This window comes from Ahaetulla prasina, chromosome 7, assembly GCF_028640845.1.
Source record: "Ahaetulla prasina isolate Xishuangbanna chromosome 7, ASM2864084v1, whole genome shotgun sequence".
In the NCBI taxonomy this organism is placed as follows: Eukaryota; Metazoa; Chordata; class Lepidosauria; order Squamata; family Colubridae; genus Ahaetulla; species Ahaetulla prasina.
This window is the reverse complement of record NC_080545.1, coordinates 18,635,699-18,655,413: the sequence shown is the minus strand read 5'-3', so window position 1 is coordinate 18,655,413 and position 19,715 is coordinate 18,635,699. Positions and strand designations below refer to the sequence as shown.

The following is a 19,715-nucleotide window of genomic DNA, read 5'->3' as shown; positions in this document are numbered from 1 at the left end:
GTCTGCTTATCTTGTCTTGCTGGAATTACTGACTCATTATCTTGCCCTGCTGGAGTGATTGATTGAGGTCATTCTGCTTATAGCTGTTTGGTTTGAAGTATCTGCAATCAAAAGCTGCTGCAGGTTTGTGGGAGAGCTTTTCTTCAGGCCAGAGAGTAAACAGGATGTTGGGGGCAAAGTTGGTGCCAATAAAGGGACTCATACCGGTTCTCTGGCTGTGTTGCTTTCGTGCCACGTCCTGGGTCATCACAGAAACCATAACCTAAGTTGTTTCTTATGATCAGATAGCAATAGCACTTAGACATATATACCACTTCACAGTGCTTTACAGCCCTCTCTAAGCTGTTTACAGAGTCAGCATATTGCCCCCAACAATTTGGGTCCTCATTTTACCCACCTCGGAAGGATGGAAGGCTGAGTCAACTTTTAATGTGTGCATTTCAAATGTCCATTCAGTTTGGGATAATATTACGGTAACAAAAAAATAACAGGGATAGTCTTGCTACAGGACACACTTCTGAAATTGCCCTCATTAGAGTCATTTTAACAATTCCTTTACCTGTCTGTATGTATCCTGGTGAGTTTCTTCGTTTCTTGAATCATAATATTGTTCAACGAAAGCGAAGTATTCTTTCCGTTTTCTTTGCAAAGTGCCTTCTCGCCTATCCGTATTTGCAGGAAGATAACCCTAAAAATTGAGAAGTTAAAAAAGGCAGTTGTTAATCATTAATTCAAGGGGAAAAAATCAATATCATGGTATCAGGTATTTTCAAATTAATTTCAATCAGCAAAATAGCCAAGTAAATTGGGGGTTTTCACCTTTGAAATTTTGAGCAGCATTTTACTGAACCATTTTGCCAATGACTGCAGTGGAGACCCAAATTATATTTGCTACTTACACTTTTATTTTAGTATTCACATTAGAAAATATTCAAAGGGATAAGACCTACTAAATTTCAAACAGATGGAAACTTCATCTAACTGAATTTAAATTCAATCGAATTAAAAAGGTACGCAAATAAAAAAAACATTATATGAACAGAAAAATCTGATCTTTAAAACTTTAAAATAAACTAAGATACACTTTCCTTGCAAATAAATTCAGCATTAATGTAAATCAGATTTTGGCAACTTTCCAAACACCCTAATGTGATTTTGCATAATGGCACAGGCAACATCGTTAAAGAAGAAAATTATTTTAAAAATGATTGAAATCTTAGGGAGTCTGCAAAGTGTACAATTTTTCAGAATCATTACTCTGAAAACTCACAAATTTAGACAGTCTCTTGAAATTAACCATAAAAAGTGTATCACAGGAACCATATTGCCAATCCCTGAAGCATAAGCAAAGAACATGGCCTGATTCATCTTCATCTTGCAGTCTTATAGATGTTAATATATCCATGTAAAAAAGGCAGTGCACTCAGTGCAAAATAATTGAAAAAAGTAAGATTAATTTACTTTATTGCCCAATTTATTTTTCAGCATGAAAAAGAAGAGAACGTCCCTATACGGAGCTCCATTACTTCCACAGAATTCTTAAACATCCATTTTCTGCTTATTTTCTTATGTACATAAGCTAAAGTTAAAGAACAAGGGACGAAAATGAGATAATAGCCATCATTTGTTCGTAAATGAACTGAAATCCTAATAAGGAATGATACATTAAATTACTGAGAGTTGGTGAATGCGAGTCAAAATTCAAATAGAGGCAGTCCTCGCTTGACGACTGCCCTGTTTTGTGACCGTTCAAAGTAATGATGGCACTGTAAAAATAACTTTATGACTCGTCCTCGGAGCATTTCTGTGGCTGCGTGGCTGACATTCAGGCACGTTCACAACCGTTGCAGCCTCCTGCAGTTATGTGATAACCATTCTGCGCATCACAGCCAGCTTCTGACAAGCAAAGTCAATGGAAAAGCTGACGGTAAAATCACAAGCCATGGTCATGGGATGTCTTGCTTAATGACCAGTGGGTAATTCCCTTAACAACTGCTATGGAAGTGAGGTTGTAAGACCATCATAGTCACATGGAGTGTCGCTTAACAGCTGCATTGCTTACAGACAATTGCCAGTCCCACTTCTTAAGTTCTCAAGCGAGAATTACCAGTTTTTTTTCTCCTAAAATAAATTGATTCAGCAGAAATGGAGAAAAATTTACAAAATTATGCACAATGTGAAGCTATTTCCCCCTTCTAAAAGTACTGGAACCCGCAACTGGATCTTGGAAGAATTAGGGCAGATAAAAAGAAAATATTTTTTTATACACTACATAATTAAACTTTGGAATTTGCCACCACCAGTGGGAAATTGTTACCAGGATGGCTGGTTTCAAAAAAAAATATTGGACCAATCTACAGATATCATGAGGATGAATAGCTATTAGCTTCAATGGCAATGGGGCTGTCTCTGAAGACCATCTGCTGGAGGATTAGTGAGTTGTCCTGTGCGGTTGGTTGATCACTAAAAGAAGAGACAGTTGGCCTAGACAAGCCAGGGACCTGATCCAGTGAAGTACGGCTTAAATTCTTAATGCAACTAACTCAAAGATATAGATTATAGATTACGCTTTCCAAAAAAATAAAACACTCATATTATGCCACAGAAGTAATGGACAATTTCAGCTAATCTTGGCAGCTATTAAAAATAGAATAACTAATACATTTTGTCTTGCTTGCTAATAGCTTCATTTTGCAAATTGAAACTAGATCTCCCCAATACTAATCCCATGCCTAACAACTACACCACACATATTAGCATGTATGGCAGTGAGGGATAATAAAACTAAGCCTACAATACTTAAATACTGTCTATATCTTAATTTTAAGAAAGCTGACTTCAAACCCCTCAGGAAAAAGTTAGTTGTAATCTATTAAGATCTACACTAAGGCAGGGGTGGGAATCAACTCTCTGGTTATTCAGTTCATTCTTTTTTACCTCCTGAACTGTCCAGGCAAAATTAAGCTCAATTATCATTATGGCCAAATCAGAAAAGCTGTTATTTAATCTCTATTTAAATAACAGGATGTAAAAAAAAATTATCTGATCCTTTACACCTCCCTGGCAGTCAGATTAAATAGCTAGAGGAGCGGCATCTGCACAGCTTCTATTTTCTAGCACCAGCTAAGCATTTTTTGTTAAAAGTGTGCACATACATACATAGAGATACAGTATTTCCCAGCTATTTTTTACATTATATTAGCTTGCATTATAATTTTAGATGAAATCTGACATTGAATATCCTTTTGCATGGATTTATGTAAGGTTAAATATTAAATTCTAGACTTCGCTTCTTGTCAACAGTTTGCATTTATGCATGATACTATTAGTATCATTAAAAACAATTTAATTTCCAATAGTAAATTTAACTCTCCATGGGATATAAATGTTTTTCTTAGGGCAGACATGTCTTCTTTAAGATTAACACAGGCACTGTCTCTTTGGATCAACAATTTCAAAATTCTACACACCAAGCCAACTTTTATTTTTAAACTATAAATAACATACATTACCCACAAACATGAATCACTATAGTTTCAAAAACAATACAGCAGCCTTGTTTATTGTTACAAACAAGGAATTCAACTGTACATCAGGAGAGCTATAAGACATTCAAATTTCATTACCCAATGGGACTCTCCCAGATTCCTTTAAGTATGATCTTGTTGGGGAAAAAAACATTCCAGGATCCCTCTTTGTGATTACAATACTGAACTATATCTCTATTTCCTTTTTTAATCCGAAGTTCTCGTGAGATTTGCCTTGTCACAATGATTTCTGTTTGTCTTCCAATGGCCTTCATGATCCGTATCAATCAGCATTTTGTGAAATTTAATAGAAATAGTACTTTCTCAAGTTCTAAATGTTACTTTGGTGACCAAGTTCCAAATTCTCACACTAGGTTGATTCTTTAGGACTTGACAGCAGTATTTCATACATACATGACAATAGGTACTACTTTTTAATCTCTGGCATCAATAATGGAGCTTTATACTGATTCAACCCTTGTCTATCTTCTGGTTTGTCTGCAAAGTGAATTACTTTGGCAGCTGAGGCTGTCAGACGAGGAGGGAGAGAGCAGTCGGGCGTCTAATCAACAGAGCAGTTCAGCCATGGGCGGGGCATGAGCAGCGCGGGATGTTTAAAAGGGGGCTAAGAGGCAGAAGCTCTCAGCGCTGTCTTTATAGAGAGAGACTTCAACTTTTACTGAGACCCGGTTTGTAGCAGACCTAATAAACGAAGTCACTATCGGAAAGCAAACCAAGTTGGCTTGTTTCTTCTCACGGCATCTGATACAACTGTAGCTGAGCGAGCTGAGAGGAAAACTTCAGGAGTTTTCCCTTATGGCAGGTGTCAGAGATCAATTCTGGATCCTCCGTTATTCTTTATACCTTTCCCTTCAATACGCCAATTCATGGGTAAGAGCTTCAGTACCACTGTTTCACTGATAATATTCTATCAGCCTCTTGTGGTTCTTGATGAAGATACATGGCCAAATAAATCACATTACTGTTTTGACTTGGGATGTTCTTTGCTCAAGCTGAATATAAATAAGACAGTGACCTGATTGTCCTTCCAATTCCCTCATGCATTTCTCTCTTACATCCCATTTGTCTCTGCAATTTGCAAATTGTCCCAGCTTCCTCTGCCTCTTAGGACTGTGATGGCGAACCTATGGCACGCATGCCACAGATGGCATGCAGCGTCCTCTCTGTGGACACACGAATTGTCACCCCAGTTCAGCTCTGCCACGCATGCGCGCACGCCTCCTGCTGGCCAGCTGGTTGACGGGTCTCTGCCACGCATGCACGGGGGGCCGTGCACACATGCATGCAGGATGAGTCACTTGGGGGGGCCACACATGCATGCACAGGGGGTGGGGCACGTGCAGGGGATCATGCGTGTGTGCGGGGGCTGTGCACGGGGCTGCGTATGCATTGCATTTTGGGGGTTCGGATGTGCACATTTTGGGCACTCAGTCCAGAAAAGGTTAGCCATCACTGTCTTAGGAACTTGACAGTTGATGATCAACTGACTTTGTGTCTATTTATTGAGCTTTGTTATCCTTCTGAGGTAGGCAAAGTCAGGGAATAACCACAATAAGGATTTCAGTAATGGTCTTTATTGTTGTAGGACAGAAGAACAGAACTTTGAAAGCATGTTGAAGCTTTTCTTGAAACTGAAAAAGAACACCGTTCCTTTGGCCACACTGTTTGTAATGCTATTTAACAGTTGTGATTCAAGCAAAATTATATATGGCAGACAAACAACACCATCATCATAAAATCCTTAAGTACTTACTGACAGGAGCTTCCATGTAATTGGTCGTACAAGTTTTGGAATTCCTGACCAACTCAGCTTCCGCAATTCTTCTACTCGCCCAACCGAAAGAAAAAAAGCAATTAATTAAGAAATTGAAAAAAAATACTGAGGGGTTAAGATCATTTCCTTAAACATTTCCTTATAAAATTATGTGTAAACTCTGATTGTTACACATCAGTTCCTATGCCTACCATTAAAAGGTTCTTGAAATGTAAATCAAAGAATTTCTGTGATTGGTTTATTTGTTGCCCCATGGGTTGATTTTAATGCCTGCACTTCAGAGGTGGGTTTCAGCAGGTTCTGACCAGTTCTGGAGAACCAGTAACAGAAATTTTGAGTAGTTCAGACAACCAGTAAATACCACCTCTGACTGGCCCCACCCCCATCTATTCTCTGCCTCCCGAGTCCCAGCTGATTGGAAAGAAATGGGGATTTTGCAGTAACCTTTCCCTGGAGTGGGGAGGATTTGGAGATTTTACAGTATCCTTCCCCTGCTAGGCCCACCAAGCCACACCCACCAAGCCATCCCATGCCACGCCCACTAAGCCACGCCCACAGAACGGGTAACAAAAAAAGTTTGAAGCCCACCACTGCGGCACTTAACAATGAAAGACACAATTCAAAAATATTGACTTGCAAATATAATTATGACCTTTTTAACCATGTAAAATTTACATTATGGAATAAATACTGGCTTAAAGTTAGCATCTAAACCTGTTTTGAGGTAAAATTGCCTTTTCACAGGATTATTAATCAGGATCAACTTGGTTCTGAAAAATATGACAAACCTCTTGGCATCTAAATCTAATAGTAATTTAGTCTATGTTTTTCAAATATTAACTTTGCTTCTGAAGTTTATGTAATGATTAATTTTCGGAGGAATTTGGTTTCTAAATGTTTTTTTAAACAAAGTTGATATTATTTACTTCTAGAACAAAGTGCTTAAATGTTGCAACATAAAATTAGTTTATTTTGATCATACAAAGAGGTTAATCAAAATGCCTTTTGTATACTGGATACGGCAAATAATGTTTGAAACACAATGATTCCGAATCATTGTATGCAAAAGATAGTTGGCTCCTTGATTATTTTCTTCAATATTTACAACCTTTTAAGAGACCGTGAATTTAAGATTTCTCAGGTACTAGGAGCTTTTAAAAAGAATTATCGTACAACACTGGAAGAAAGAATCTATATTTAAATTGCAGCAATAGTTTATGGATTTGTGGATTTTTGACAATATTTGAATTGGGAGGGGAGTGTTTCATCAAAAAAGACAAGAAAACTTTTCAAATAATAAGGTCAAAATAAGTGAACTTGTTTTGTTTATGAAGGTCATTTTTACCTCTCTTTTTTATTATTATTTTTAATACATTTGGAATACATTACCGTAACACATTTAAATAGAGAGGCTGAATAAAACCCAGTTTGGTGTATTGGTTAATGGCTAGCCTACAAACCAGGAAATTGTGAGTTCTAGATCTGCCTTAAAGTATAAAAACACCACCGTAACATGTTTGCAACTTAGCCATTTTGTGCTTCAGTGTATGTCCACACTTTCAAGCAATGATTAAAAATGGAAACAAGGAAGTCATATGAAGCTCTTACTTAATTGTACTTTAGATATGCTCCTTAGATGCAAGGGATTGCTATGTTGTCCAACATCCTGGGCATTTATAAATAGTACATGCATTGTTTACCTGATATAATCTGTTAATACATATACATTCTTCCCTCTTTTGGAGGGAAGTAGAAAGGCCGTATCAAAGATTTTTAATGCAAATATTTAATTCCTTTGTTACACCATTTGAAACATTTACATACAAGCTGCACATTGCAGATGGAGAGATGGCCTAAGTTAAAGCACAAACATCAGAAAGAGTGAAATGTCACTAAAGTTACATTCTTCTTTTGCAGATTTCACTCGAAGAAGAATTTCTATGTAGTTATACCACAGATATTAAAATTGAGTACACAGGGCAGTTGGGAGAAAGGACTATGGTTCTCCATAAAATCCCAACATCCATTTTACTCTGGTTTTCTAAAATCTACTGGCCACCCAGTAGGAAAATACAGATAATCCTAACTTAAAGGATCCTAAAGGGAGCTAAGTGGTCATCAGGTGAAACATTGTGCTGCTTGGTGACAGCAATTTCAGGAGTCCCAGTTGAGGTCCTTAAGCCAGGACCGCACCATCATTAAGCAAGGATCTCATACTTCTGCCCTGACATGCTTGCCTTCACTCCCCCGCCTATCTCTAATGGCATCACCACATCATCAACCGCAATTCTGCTTTTTATAAAGACATGAAAATGGAAAAGGGAAAAAGTGCAAGACCTGAGCTCCTACAATGGATCACCTATTAAAATAGTTCCAATGAAGTTGTTTGCGTTATCCCACTCCAGTTTTTTCTCTACATGCAAAGGATAATTTTTATGTATGCTTCTTGTTCCTTCTCCAAAATGAGTCATGATGGGCAGTACAGATAAAATATATCAACTTAATTCAAAAATGGGGAAAAGTTTGCATTAGAATTATTATTTATTGCATAGTACATTCACATCACATTTTGATTAAAAAGCACAAGAGATGAAGATATAAAATCAGGAAAAAAATTAGATTATCGTATTTTTCGAACTATAAGATGCACTGGTGTATAAGACGCACAAAGATTTCAAAGAAGAAAGAAAGGGGGAAAAAAGGTTTTTTCCCTCCCCAGCCCACAGGAGCACTCTGCAGGCCTCCCAAAGCCTCTGCACAACCCGTTTTTGCAAAAAACGGGCTCATTTTTCACAAAAACGGGATGCGCAGACCAGGGCTTCAGGAGGCCAAAAATGGCTGTATTCAGTGTGTAAGATGCACCAACATTTCCACCCTCTTTTGGGGGGGGGAGTGTGTCTTATACTCCAAAAAGTATGGTAAATTAATTTTAAATCACAAAAACAATTTGGACATCTAATTCCAAAACGATCAAGAGCCTAGATCCAAGAAGGACTAGAAATCTGATACTTGCTTAACTATGCTTCCCATAAATAAAAAATACTATCTGGGAAAAAACGTCTAGTTACAAGTTGTCTAATAATTGATTCAGTATCCTATGTTCCAGAGTTTTAATTTTGAAAAATGTACTGCTGCTTGGTATTATACATCCACCTCTAGTTATATTCCTGAATCTAAAATAGCAGGAGCCTGTAGTAGAGAGTCTAAAATTTTGAGGGATGGGAGGAAAAACTGACAAGATACCTTAACAGAATAGACCAGGGGTGAAATGCTCCCGGATTGGACCGGATCGCACGATCCGGTAGTGATTGTGGGTGGTAGTTCGGCGATCCGGTAGCGATGGCGGAGAGAAACCATACTTCCTGGTTTTAACCAGGAAGTAATCTGTTTTTTACCTTCTGTGCATGCGCAGGTCTGCGCGCGCATGTGACACACGCGGAGCACGTGCACTTCCGAACCAGTAAGGAAGGTAAGTAGATTTCACCCCAGAATAGATCCAGTGTGGTGTAAATGTTAAGGTGATGAACTGGCAATGGGGAAACTGGTGTTCAAGTCCACTTTCATCCATGGAGGGTCACTGTGTGATATTAGACCAACCTATCTCACAGGGTTAGGGTTAGAGGACTCATCAAATTTGCAGACAATAGCAAACTGCCAAAACCTTGGGAGACAGAGTCATGATTCAGAAGGATCAAGATGCAATTCAGTGGAGAGAAAAGCAAGAAAAAATTTAGGCAGGAAAAAACCCAAAGGCATCAATATAGATTAAGCAGTACCTGATGCAGTAGTAAATATGAGAGGGATGTCAGTGTCCTACGGGACAATAACTTAAGTATGAGTCAGCAGCCATTGCAGTCCTGGCTTGCACTAGCAGAGGGATACCATCAAGATAACAAGTGATAGTACTCTATACTGCACTAGTGAGGCCACATTTGGAGTAGTTTCCAATCCTGGTGACTATGATACCAAAAAAAAAAATGCTGAAGCCCTAGAAAGAGTGTAGAAATGATAAGGGATGTGGAGGCTAAATCATACAAGGAGCTTGCCTAACAAAGAGAAGGATTGGAATTCTGCAAATCTGTGTCCAGTTTTGTCCACCACGATACAAAAAAGATGTGCCGTTCACGCTGGAAGGCAGGGCATGCTACCAGCCAAGCCAGGAGGCACCTGCAAGCACCAGTGAACGCGATCTTCAGTGGGATCAGGTGTTAGCTGGCAAGCTGAAGGCTCAACCAGGGAGCTGGGAACCCTCAGCAATGTTCTGCCAAGGAGCAGCCTTCAGCGGGATCGGGCACGAACACCCTTCACACTGGGATGGCTCAACCAAGGATTTGGGAGCAGATCTGATGTCCAAGCAATCAGGAATGGGCAGTTCATCAATTTATGTCTGTCCAGATCAGACCGAGTCTGAAAGCTGGGAAGCAAGAGGAAGTGGAGGAGCTTAACAGCTTGCAGACTCAGTCCTCGGATATCAAACAGAGTTAACCCATTGCTGACTGCTGGCCCCACGCTCAAGGAGAATTTAGAAAGGCCGCAGAGAAGAACAACAAAGACTGGAGACAACTGGAGGCTAAAGCACAGGATGAATGGTTGCAGGGACTAGGAATGTCTAGTCTACGAAGAGAAGGACTAGGGGTGACATGATAGCAGCCTTCCAATATTTGACAGGCTGTCCCAGAGAAGAATAGACTGACCTATTCTCCAAAGCACCTGAGGGCAGAACAAGAAGTAATGGATGGAAAGTTATCAAAAAGAGATCCAACCTGGAATTAAGGAGAAATTTCCTGCCATTGAGAACAAGTTATGAGTGCTCTATCAGTGGTGGATTTTAAGAAGAGATTGGAAAACCATTTGTATGGAATAGTACAGTGTCTCCTCCTGTACTGGGGGCTGGATTAGAAGACCTTCCAAATCTGTTATTTGGTATTCTGACACGATAGCTGCCTTCTGGTATTTGAGGGGAAGTCAGAGGGAGGAGAGAGGCAACTTATCCTCTGAAGCAGCCGAGGGCAGGACAAGAAAAGCCTGTTAAAGAGAGGTTCAATCTGGAACTAAGGAGAAATTTCCTGACAGTAAGTACAATTAATTAAGGGAACAGCTCACCTCCTAGGGTTGTGGGTGCTCCATCGCTGGAGGTTTTCAAGAAAAAATTGGACAGCCATTTGTCCGGGATGCAATAAGGTCTCCTGCCTTGGGCAGGGGGTTGGACTAGAAGACCTCAAACGTCCCTTCCAGCCCTATGATTCTATGATTCTAAACAAAAGAGATAGAAATCTAATAACTAAGTGAATAAATGAATAAGTCATTATACTGACATTAAGGAGGGCATTAGACACGTATGCTAGTTATCGTTTAGGAAGCATTTAGAATTCCTAGATTTTTTTTTTTTTTAAAAAAACTTGCTCACTGAATTCGCCAGTATCTTAAATCCTGCCATAAAATGCTAAATATAAGGTGGAAGCTTTCACCATTCTGCCTGTATGTAGGTGACATTCTTCAATATGTCATTTCCTTAATCTCAAAGGTGCTTTTTCAAGAGACAATTGGACTGTCTTTGTTTTTTCTTGGACATTTTGTCTCTCACCCAAGAGGCTTCTTCAGTCAGAACTGAAGAAGCTTCTTGGATGAGAAGTAAAACATCTTCAAGGGAAAAACAAAGAAAGTTCAGTTGCTTCTTGAAAAAGTACCTTGGGGACAATCATAACCTGGTGATTGAGAATCTCCATAGACCTTCTTTACTGAATGTTTTGCCCATAGCATATAGAAACAAATACATATGCTCGAACAAGCTTCAAATAAGGTAAATGAAAATTTAAAAGGCAGCTGAACTATCAGCTGACTGATATAGTTCAAATGATTATTTTTGCACATGAAAATTATGTGAATGTTCTTTAGCTGCACATTCCAGAAGAAGGTCCAAAAAGCAATATTCCCTTTCTAATATACTGTATCACAAGTTCACTTTGAAAGAAGGGGAAGCCAGATAGATTGGATCCAATTCTCAATCTTTGAATTGGGTTTTTTTATCGGCAAAAAGGAAAGTCTGGACCATAGGATTCCATGTGGTCAAAGATTGAAAAACTGACCAATGGTAATTTTCATACAAATACAATTAATGTATTTGTGTTGTAACATTCCATTAGAATCCTTTTCCCTTATTTTTTTTTCCCTTTCGGTTAAAAGAGATTTCTAACTTTTCTTTTCGTGCAAATTAATAGGAGATATGGTCTGTTAGATAATCATTAGATTTATATTACAAATATTTCATTCTCTTTAAATTGTATTTACAGGATTTTTTTGTTTTTAATTGTAATTTGTTTTTAAAAAATCTATAAAAGTATTTTTAAAGAGGTGGGATCCTGCTCAAACAGCCATTTCCACCATATTTAGCATCAGAGAGTACATGCTGTCTTTGAAGGAACTGACTGCCATCCTTGTCCATATTCCATGGGGATGTCGGCAACTAAAAATATGTCTATTATATTTCAAAGTATGAAGACAAAGTATTTCTGACTCATTTAAGCAGATCTGGGTTGAAAACAACATTGATGGAGAGAAAGAAATCTCAGTGATGGATTCAGAGGAGAATATGCAGCTTCAAGAAGCGTCCTCCCTTCAGCAAGGACACTTGTGCAGTTATGGAAATGCTCATTTTGTTCCTAGAAAAAAAGAAATACTGGTAGCAACATCTCTTTTCCTAGCCGCCTGCAGATAAATACAGATAGCCGACAGTCCTTGTTTAGAGATCACAAGTGGAACCGGCAACTCAGTCGTTAAGTGGAGCAGTCACTAAGTGAAAGCATGACTGTTTATGATTTTAAATTAGCCATTTATATGCTTTAAAAACCTGAAAAAGGCCTAAATATGAGGATTGTTTGCAGTTATTTTTTTTAATGCTGTCATCAATAACACTGATCCTGCGCAGGCTGCACTGGCTACCTGTGGTTTTCCGAGTGCACTTCAAGGTGTTGGTTACCACCTTTAAAGCGCTCCATGGCATAGGACCGGGATATCTTCGGGACCGCCTTCTGTTACCACATGCCTCCCACCGGCCGGTACGCTCCCATAGAGAGGGTCTTCTCAGGGTGCCGTCAGCCAAACAGTGTAGGCTGGCGACCTCCAAGGGGAGAGCCTTCTCTGTGGGCGCACCTACCTTCTGGAACGAGCTTCCCCCAGGACTTCGACAACTTCCTGACCTCCGGACCTTTCGCCGCAAGCTGAAGACATATCTATTCTTTCGAGCAGGACTGGCTTAAATAGGGTTTTTAAATATGGATTTTATTGGGGTTTATTTTTTATATTTTGTATGGTATTTTAAATTTAGGCTATTTTGAATAAGTTTTTTAAAATGTGTTTTATTGTAATATTGTATTATTTTATTTGCCTGTTCACCGCCCTGAGTCCTCCGGGAGAAGGGCGGTATAAAAATTAAATTATTATTATTATTATTATTATTATTATTATTATTATTATTATTATTATTATTATTATTATTATTATTATTATTATTACAAACAGTTGCTAAATGAGGCAATCTCTAAACAGAGACTACCTGCAGTTCAAATACCCAGGCACATGAGAAACATGTTCCAATTATTTTAACTAAAAGCCTCAGTGTCAACATCACACTCTTTCTTTTATGAAACTGAGAGGTATCGGGAGTAGATCGGTGAGAAGAAGGAAAGGTATGACAAGCAAAAAATTAGATGTTTTCTTTTGCTGCTGCTCTTTTCCCGTTTAGACTTGTCACATTTAATAAGTAACCAGGAATTTTAACCAGTATCAAAGGACTAGAAAGAAACCGCTACAAAGGCAGCTGAACTTTATTGACAAGATTCTAGAGACAAGACAACTACTCTGACATTCAATCTGCAAGAAGCCAAACACTTAACACAGCGTTCACTAGATTCAAATAAGAAGAGAATAAAACAAAGAAATGGACAAGAGTGCAAGTAACTGCAGACACTGTTTCTACAGAGTGTGAACATCCTGGAAGGTGAGCTTAAAGACTTCAAAGACTTGTCTGAATTTTCTCCTTTTGGAAACATCAAAAGAGGGTTTCACTAAGGAATGGGCCCCTTAACAGAACTTGAACAAGTGAACAGATGAGGAAGATGAGAGATGGTTTCTGAACTCAGGGTCTCCACATCCGGGTCCTTGAATCAGCACCAAGCTGTGGCATGCCAGAAACTGGACCACGTAAACAACATTTTCCCTTTGAGTTCTTTGCATTGGTGTATATTGCTTTCTGTGCAAGGCTTAAAAGGCAAATACCTCCTTCTTGAGCAACTCCAAGACGCTGGCTTAATTTAAAATAGGCTAAATATTATTCTTTTATCGGCAAACAGACTTTACTGTATTTTCACAGGTTAGTATATGGCCTTTAACTTTAGTAAGAATAGTTCCCATGTTTCATTTGAGATCACGCAACAGGCACAAACGTGACCCAGGAACCAAACAAGACTCATTCTATCATATAATTGTTTGCACGTCTTATTTAACCAATTTGATTTTAGGCAAAGCAGGTTTCAATAGAACATACGGAGTTCAGGGTTGAATGTTGAGTCCTTGGTGCTCTCTGAGCCTAGTTTGTTTGCTTGCCATTCATTGATGGTGTTACCTAAGTTGGGTAATGAAAGATCTGCAAAGCAAACGATCAAGCTCAAGGGAACATCAAGCAGTCCAGAAAATATATTTAAGTTTTCACATGAAAAGCGGAAGACAGTTACTAAAAAGACGGAAAGTAAGGCAGTCATTAAAACTACTTTTCCAGAAAGAAAGAAAGAGAGCACCAGATCAAAAGACAACCAAACACTAAAATGCCTAACCTCTTATTTAAACGATGGAATCATAACCGACCAAATAACGTGGAGGAACAAAATAATTTTTCATCCCAATAACTACTGATATTTTTTTTTAATAATGAAATCATACCACATCAAGAACACCATCTCGGGCTTCCCTGAAGCAATGAAGCACTGCCACTCTTGCGATGCAAGGATTTTTTTTCTTTCCAGGAAGGAAAAGCCCATAAAGGGAGCACTTTAAGCTTGCCTATTCTTCCTTCTGGTAAAACAGATCGACCCTTGGCTATTTCAGTATCAAGAGCTCCACTCGAACAACTCAAGCATATTGCTAGGTTCTAGAAAATATCCAAGACAGTATATAAAATGTATGCCTATCTGTAACCTCTTGAAAATCATCAGCATTTACATTTAATTAAAACAGATATAATTTACCTATCTCTAACATTTCTCCAGCCTGAACTAGATACACTCATTATATGCTGTTTCAATTCAGCAACCTTCAGTTAACAGAATACAATTACAATAGGATAAATACCAACGAACGATACTTTTACCATGGAGATTTGGTCCTCTGCTATTATCAAAAATTAGACTCCGCTTCAAATAGGAGTCATTGCTGGCCTGGAGGCCTGCTGAAAACCAAGCAACTAACCACGCACAATATTTTGCTCAAAACACAAAAGCATTCTTCTATTATTTCCCTTTAAGCGTTATATTTCTGGCTGTATAATTTTAAGGGAACCCACAATTTTTGCTCATGCATTATTTATTTTTTGACACAAAACAGTTACTTCACTGAGAGACTGTAAATCGTAACGTGATTTGAATGAACAATTAAATGATGGACATGATAAACTAAATTTATAAGCTTCAAATTCTTATGAAAAAAAATTCCTAGCATAATTTAACTCCAAAGAACTAGAATATTCTTCTAAAACAATAGAGATTCATGGAACTGCAGCTCCCCCAACAGTATCTGAGAAGTTAAACAGCACAGAGATTGATCTAATAAATGGCTTGATATTGCTATGGGTAACCAGAGTAACTGCTTTTTTAAAAAATAAAAAAAAGACAGTTCTGTTATACGTATTTCTAAAAACCCATGTCAATACGGCATTTATTTCTTCCTGAATGGATTCAGAAATTAGGAAGTATCAGACAAATGGAGCATGTTGAACACATTATATTCTTGGAAAACAATCTTCAACCGAAAAAACTCAGCTGACGTACAAAATGTTCTAGTAAAATAGATGAAATAGAGATGTGAAAGAAACAAAAACAGCACCACGCAGATTAATCACTGAATGACAACACAGATTGTGTAGAAGACCATTAAGAGAGAATTTGAAATATGAGTGGCTACCAAGAGAAATGGGAATTGCTGAAATATAGGAATATTGCTGATCTACACAGCTTTAGTGCTTCATGGAATCTCTTTCCCATTCAGGAAATTGGGGTCATATTTATAAATATGTACTATTTTTTTTCCAAGGTTAGCTTGTTTGGGGAGTTTTAAGCGACAACTCAATATTTGCTCCCAAATTTCCCAAATAAGATACAGAAGAATTTCATATATGGATGTCAAATCAAAAAACACCTTGCTGCCTTGCTTGCTTCTTGTGCCCCTTGCTTCTTCATGCACACATACACATATATGCTCCTCTTCCCTTACACACGTATAGTTCTCTCATGTACCCTTCTCAGTTCTCACACAGGAGACAAGGCCTTTCAAATATTCCACATGACTAGCACTTTCTTGTGAGAGAGGACAGGAGGACTTCGTTATTGTTGTTTTTCAAAAAGGCTAAAGCATTGCTAAAGCCTCTTCAGTAAAGCACTGCAAACTGGGTTAAAGTCTAATTGCTTTCTATGAATAGAATAGAATAGAATAGAATAGAATAGAATAGAATAGAATAGAATAGAATAGAATAGAATAGCACAGAATAGGAATTTTTTATTGGCCATGTGTGATTGGACACACAAGGAATTTGTCTCGGTGCATATGCTCCCAGTGTACATAAAAGATATATTCATCAAGGTACAATACTTACAATACTTAATGATAGTCATAGGCTACAAATAAGCAACCAGGACAAGGTCTAATTGCTTTCTATGCTGTGCTATTAACATAAAAGTAAGTAATATCTACAAATAGATATAACTTACCACGTTACCATGCTTCATAGTATACTTAGAAGTGGGATACTTTCTATTGCCAGAGGTAAATTAAGGCTCCAATATAATATATAGAAATATCAAAACCAGACATACTTCTGAGTCTCATCTAGTATTCTAATATTGAATTCAGTTTTCTTTTATAATTTTTCCCCAAATTCCAATAGCTATCTAAATAGGTTCTTGTTCCTAGATTGTATCACATCTTTCCACAATCTTTATATGCTGTATAGTATGTGCTGTCCTAACCTTCCACATCTCCAAATTTTCTTTAACATCTGGATTTGTTAATTGAAAAAGAGTTAAAGAATGAGCCTAGCAGGGATAAGTACAGTGTTTCCCCAAAAATAAGGCTGGGTATTATATTAATTTTTGCTCTAAAAGACTCATTAGGGCTTATTTTCTGGTTAGGTGTTATTTTCAGGGAAATACAGTACTAAATACGTCCATCTGGCTGATGATCTTAACTGGGGTTTATTTTGGGTGTAGGGCTTATATAATGACCATCCTGAAACATCATGCTAGGGCTTATTTTCCAGTTGGGTCTTATTTTATTTATTTATTTATTTATTTATTTATTTCAATTTTTATACCGCCCTTCTCCCGAAGGACTCAGGGCGGTGTACAGCCTAGTAAAAATACAATGTATAAACATTAAAAAAGAAGTTAAAAAGAAATATTATAACATGGCCAAAATTTTTAAAACCATTTAAAATCAGGGAAACACGGCAGCAGAACACAGCAGCTGCAAAAGTTGCAAGTGAAATATGTGTAAAAAAAATTAGTGTTCTGTGTTTAACTTGGGAATTAAGTAAATATCAATGCCTGGTTGTTATCAACGGACAAACTGTCTAACCTGGTGAGGGATCAAAGGTGAGAGGATAAAGAAATGGCTTGTCACCAAAGAAAAATGGCACAGAATGAGATATCTTATTTAATTCAAATAGTTTCAAAAAGTACTTTCAAAAGAACGTTATAATAAGAACAGCAAAAGTAAAAAGGCAGACCACTTACAATTAGCAAAAGCAGCAACCCAAAAATATAATGAAATGTTAGTCTGCCACACTACACTTCTATTCTATTACTCTCTATTGAAATAAAAAATATGATGTATTTTCAAATTCTTTACGAGAAAGAGCGCTATCCCAAGCAAGTCTTTAACATACGGGATGATGCATCAATTGATAAGTATCTTCCTTGTAAATGTCAAGAAAAGTACCTATGGGTTTATGTGATAATTTTTAATGACAGTTCCTCCCCTCCACATTTATATAGAAAACAGATTAAAAGTTTCCTAAAACTGGCATCTCTACAAAGCTGAAATTTGTTCCTGTCCCTGTTTACTAAAAAACAGCATGTGTATTTTTTGCATGTGTATATGTGAAAATGTTTTAGTCTTTAACATAAAACATACAGATGAAACTTTCATTGTTTTATGGTGAATGGGGAAAAAAAAACCTGCCAAGGAATCCTTTTTTTTTTTACTGCTTCTTGTTCTTCTTCTTTGTTATCATCACCATCACCAATATATTTTTTAACTAATCAGGAATATATTCAGAGCAGTTCAATAGCTGGTGCAATTCTAGACCAGGGCTATGATGGGGACCCAGGAAACTCTTTAACGAATATCTGAAGTATAATTTATATCATTAATTGCTCATGTTCATGAAATCTTCTGCTTCAGAACCTATGGTAATTAAAGAAAACCTCCAGAGAAAAATAGACCAAGGTACCTATAAATGTAGACTCATTCTCCATCTTTATCTCTGAATATGGATAAAAAATTTAAATGTCTCCCTATGCAGAGGTTAAAAAGAAGGAAGCTCTTCGTTAAGTAAATTTGTGCAAGTAGGGTGCCTGCAAAATTCTGGCTTTTTAATTTTCTTGTGTCTGTTTAAATAACAGGCACACTTTACTACAGCTAGAAGAAATCGCACTCCTTTTGGCTACCAAACAATTGCTTGAAGGTCTGGGAAGAGTATAACCCAGTGGTGGGTTGCCCCTGGTTCGGACCAGTTCTATATAATTGGTAGTAAAATCAGTGGGAGGCTCTGCCCACTGACCCAAATGTCATCAAAACTCTTCTGCGCATGCGTGCGGGCACGATGCAAACCGGTAGCAAAGATAAGTAGAACCCACCCCTGGTATAACCTACCTAGAGATGAGATCTCTGGGGATGCAGTTAAAATCTCTCTCCTATCCCGGAAGGGAAGAGAGGGAGGAGAAAGAGGAAAGGAGATGGGATTATTGTTGTAAAATTGGGAAATATGGTGTACGGGGGAAAACAGATGGACAATTTCGTATTTTTTCTACTTGAGGGTTATACTATTGAAATTATAACAAAAGATAATACGGTGGACGTTAAAGCATATCGGTTTAGATGTTATTGCATACTTGTTAATATTTATAGGAAAATAAAAATTTTGTGTAAAAGATAAGGGTAAATAATATGGAATAAAGAAAATGGAATGTAATAATTATGAATATGTTTTTCTGTATTGAAATGTATGATGTTCAAACACACCATCCACATAATGGTATGTATTAATTTAAAATAAAAAATAAAAACTTTATGGGGGAAAAAAATCTTATAGGGATCTATAACATTGTTTTTATTCTTTCCCAAGCCATTTTAGAGGAAATTTCAGCCAGATATCCTTAAAACTGCAATGCCTCTCTAATATTGATATGATCTGACAACAAAAGCTCAACAATAGGCTTACAGTTAAAATCCTTGGAGAGGTACTGAAATAGACCACCTATCTTTCCATTAAGCCAAAAGAATTAAACAGAGTAGAAGGCAGTGAAAGAATTCCGATATGCATTTTAGGAAAGAGCAAACACCTTACTCTTTTCTCACAACTATTTAAGAGACCTTAATCTAATGTGCTGTTTAATGTTTATGAATACTTACCAAGGTTTGTATTTGGGCCAGCAAGAAGCTGTTTGAATTTATCTAATCGCAATGCTTCTCTTTCAGATAATACATGGACACCAGAGGCATTATCTGCCACCCCACCAGTAAGTGCATATGTAGAGGCTTGTGGAAGAGACTGAGATCTTGGCACAGAAGTATTTCCATTAGTGTCATCTAGAAAATATAACAGGGGAAAAAAGGCATAAAGTTGATTAAATCTGAAATGGGGGAAAGAAAAGATATATATTTTCCTGCATATGTATATATGTGTGTATGTACGTATATATGTATATGTATATGTATATGTATAAGCAGGTTTTGGTATGTTCGGGTCTTTTCCCGTGTAAGGTTGAGAGTATCTTGGCGACGTTTTGACGAGGTCTCACTCGTCATCTTCAGGCTGGCGCTTACAGCTTCGTGCTTGTGTGACAAAGCGTGGTCAGAGCTGCCGTCTCTCTATAAATACTGGTGGGGAGGTGGGGATTGCTGGCTTT

General features: G+C 37.6%; 1 protein-coding gene across 1 annotated transcript in view; it reads right to left on the bottom strand.

The window, feature by feature from the left end:
• The window catches only part of TBC1D22A (TBC1 domain family member 22A), a 139,501-nt gene that overhangs the window by 103,202 nt on the left and 16,584 nt on the right, over nt 1-19,715 (bottom strand). The window contains exons 4-6 of the mRNA XM_058190068.1: nt 19,219-19,395; nt 5,302-5,372; nt 560-688 (exon numbers count right to left, since the gene is read on the bottom strand). Coding sequence (XP_058046051.1) covers nt 560-688; nt 5,302-5,372; nt 19,219-19,395 — 377 coding nt within the window. The remainder of the gene's footprint in view (nt 1-559; nt 689-5,301; nt 5,373-19,218; nt 19,396-19,715) is intronic.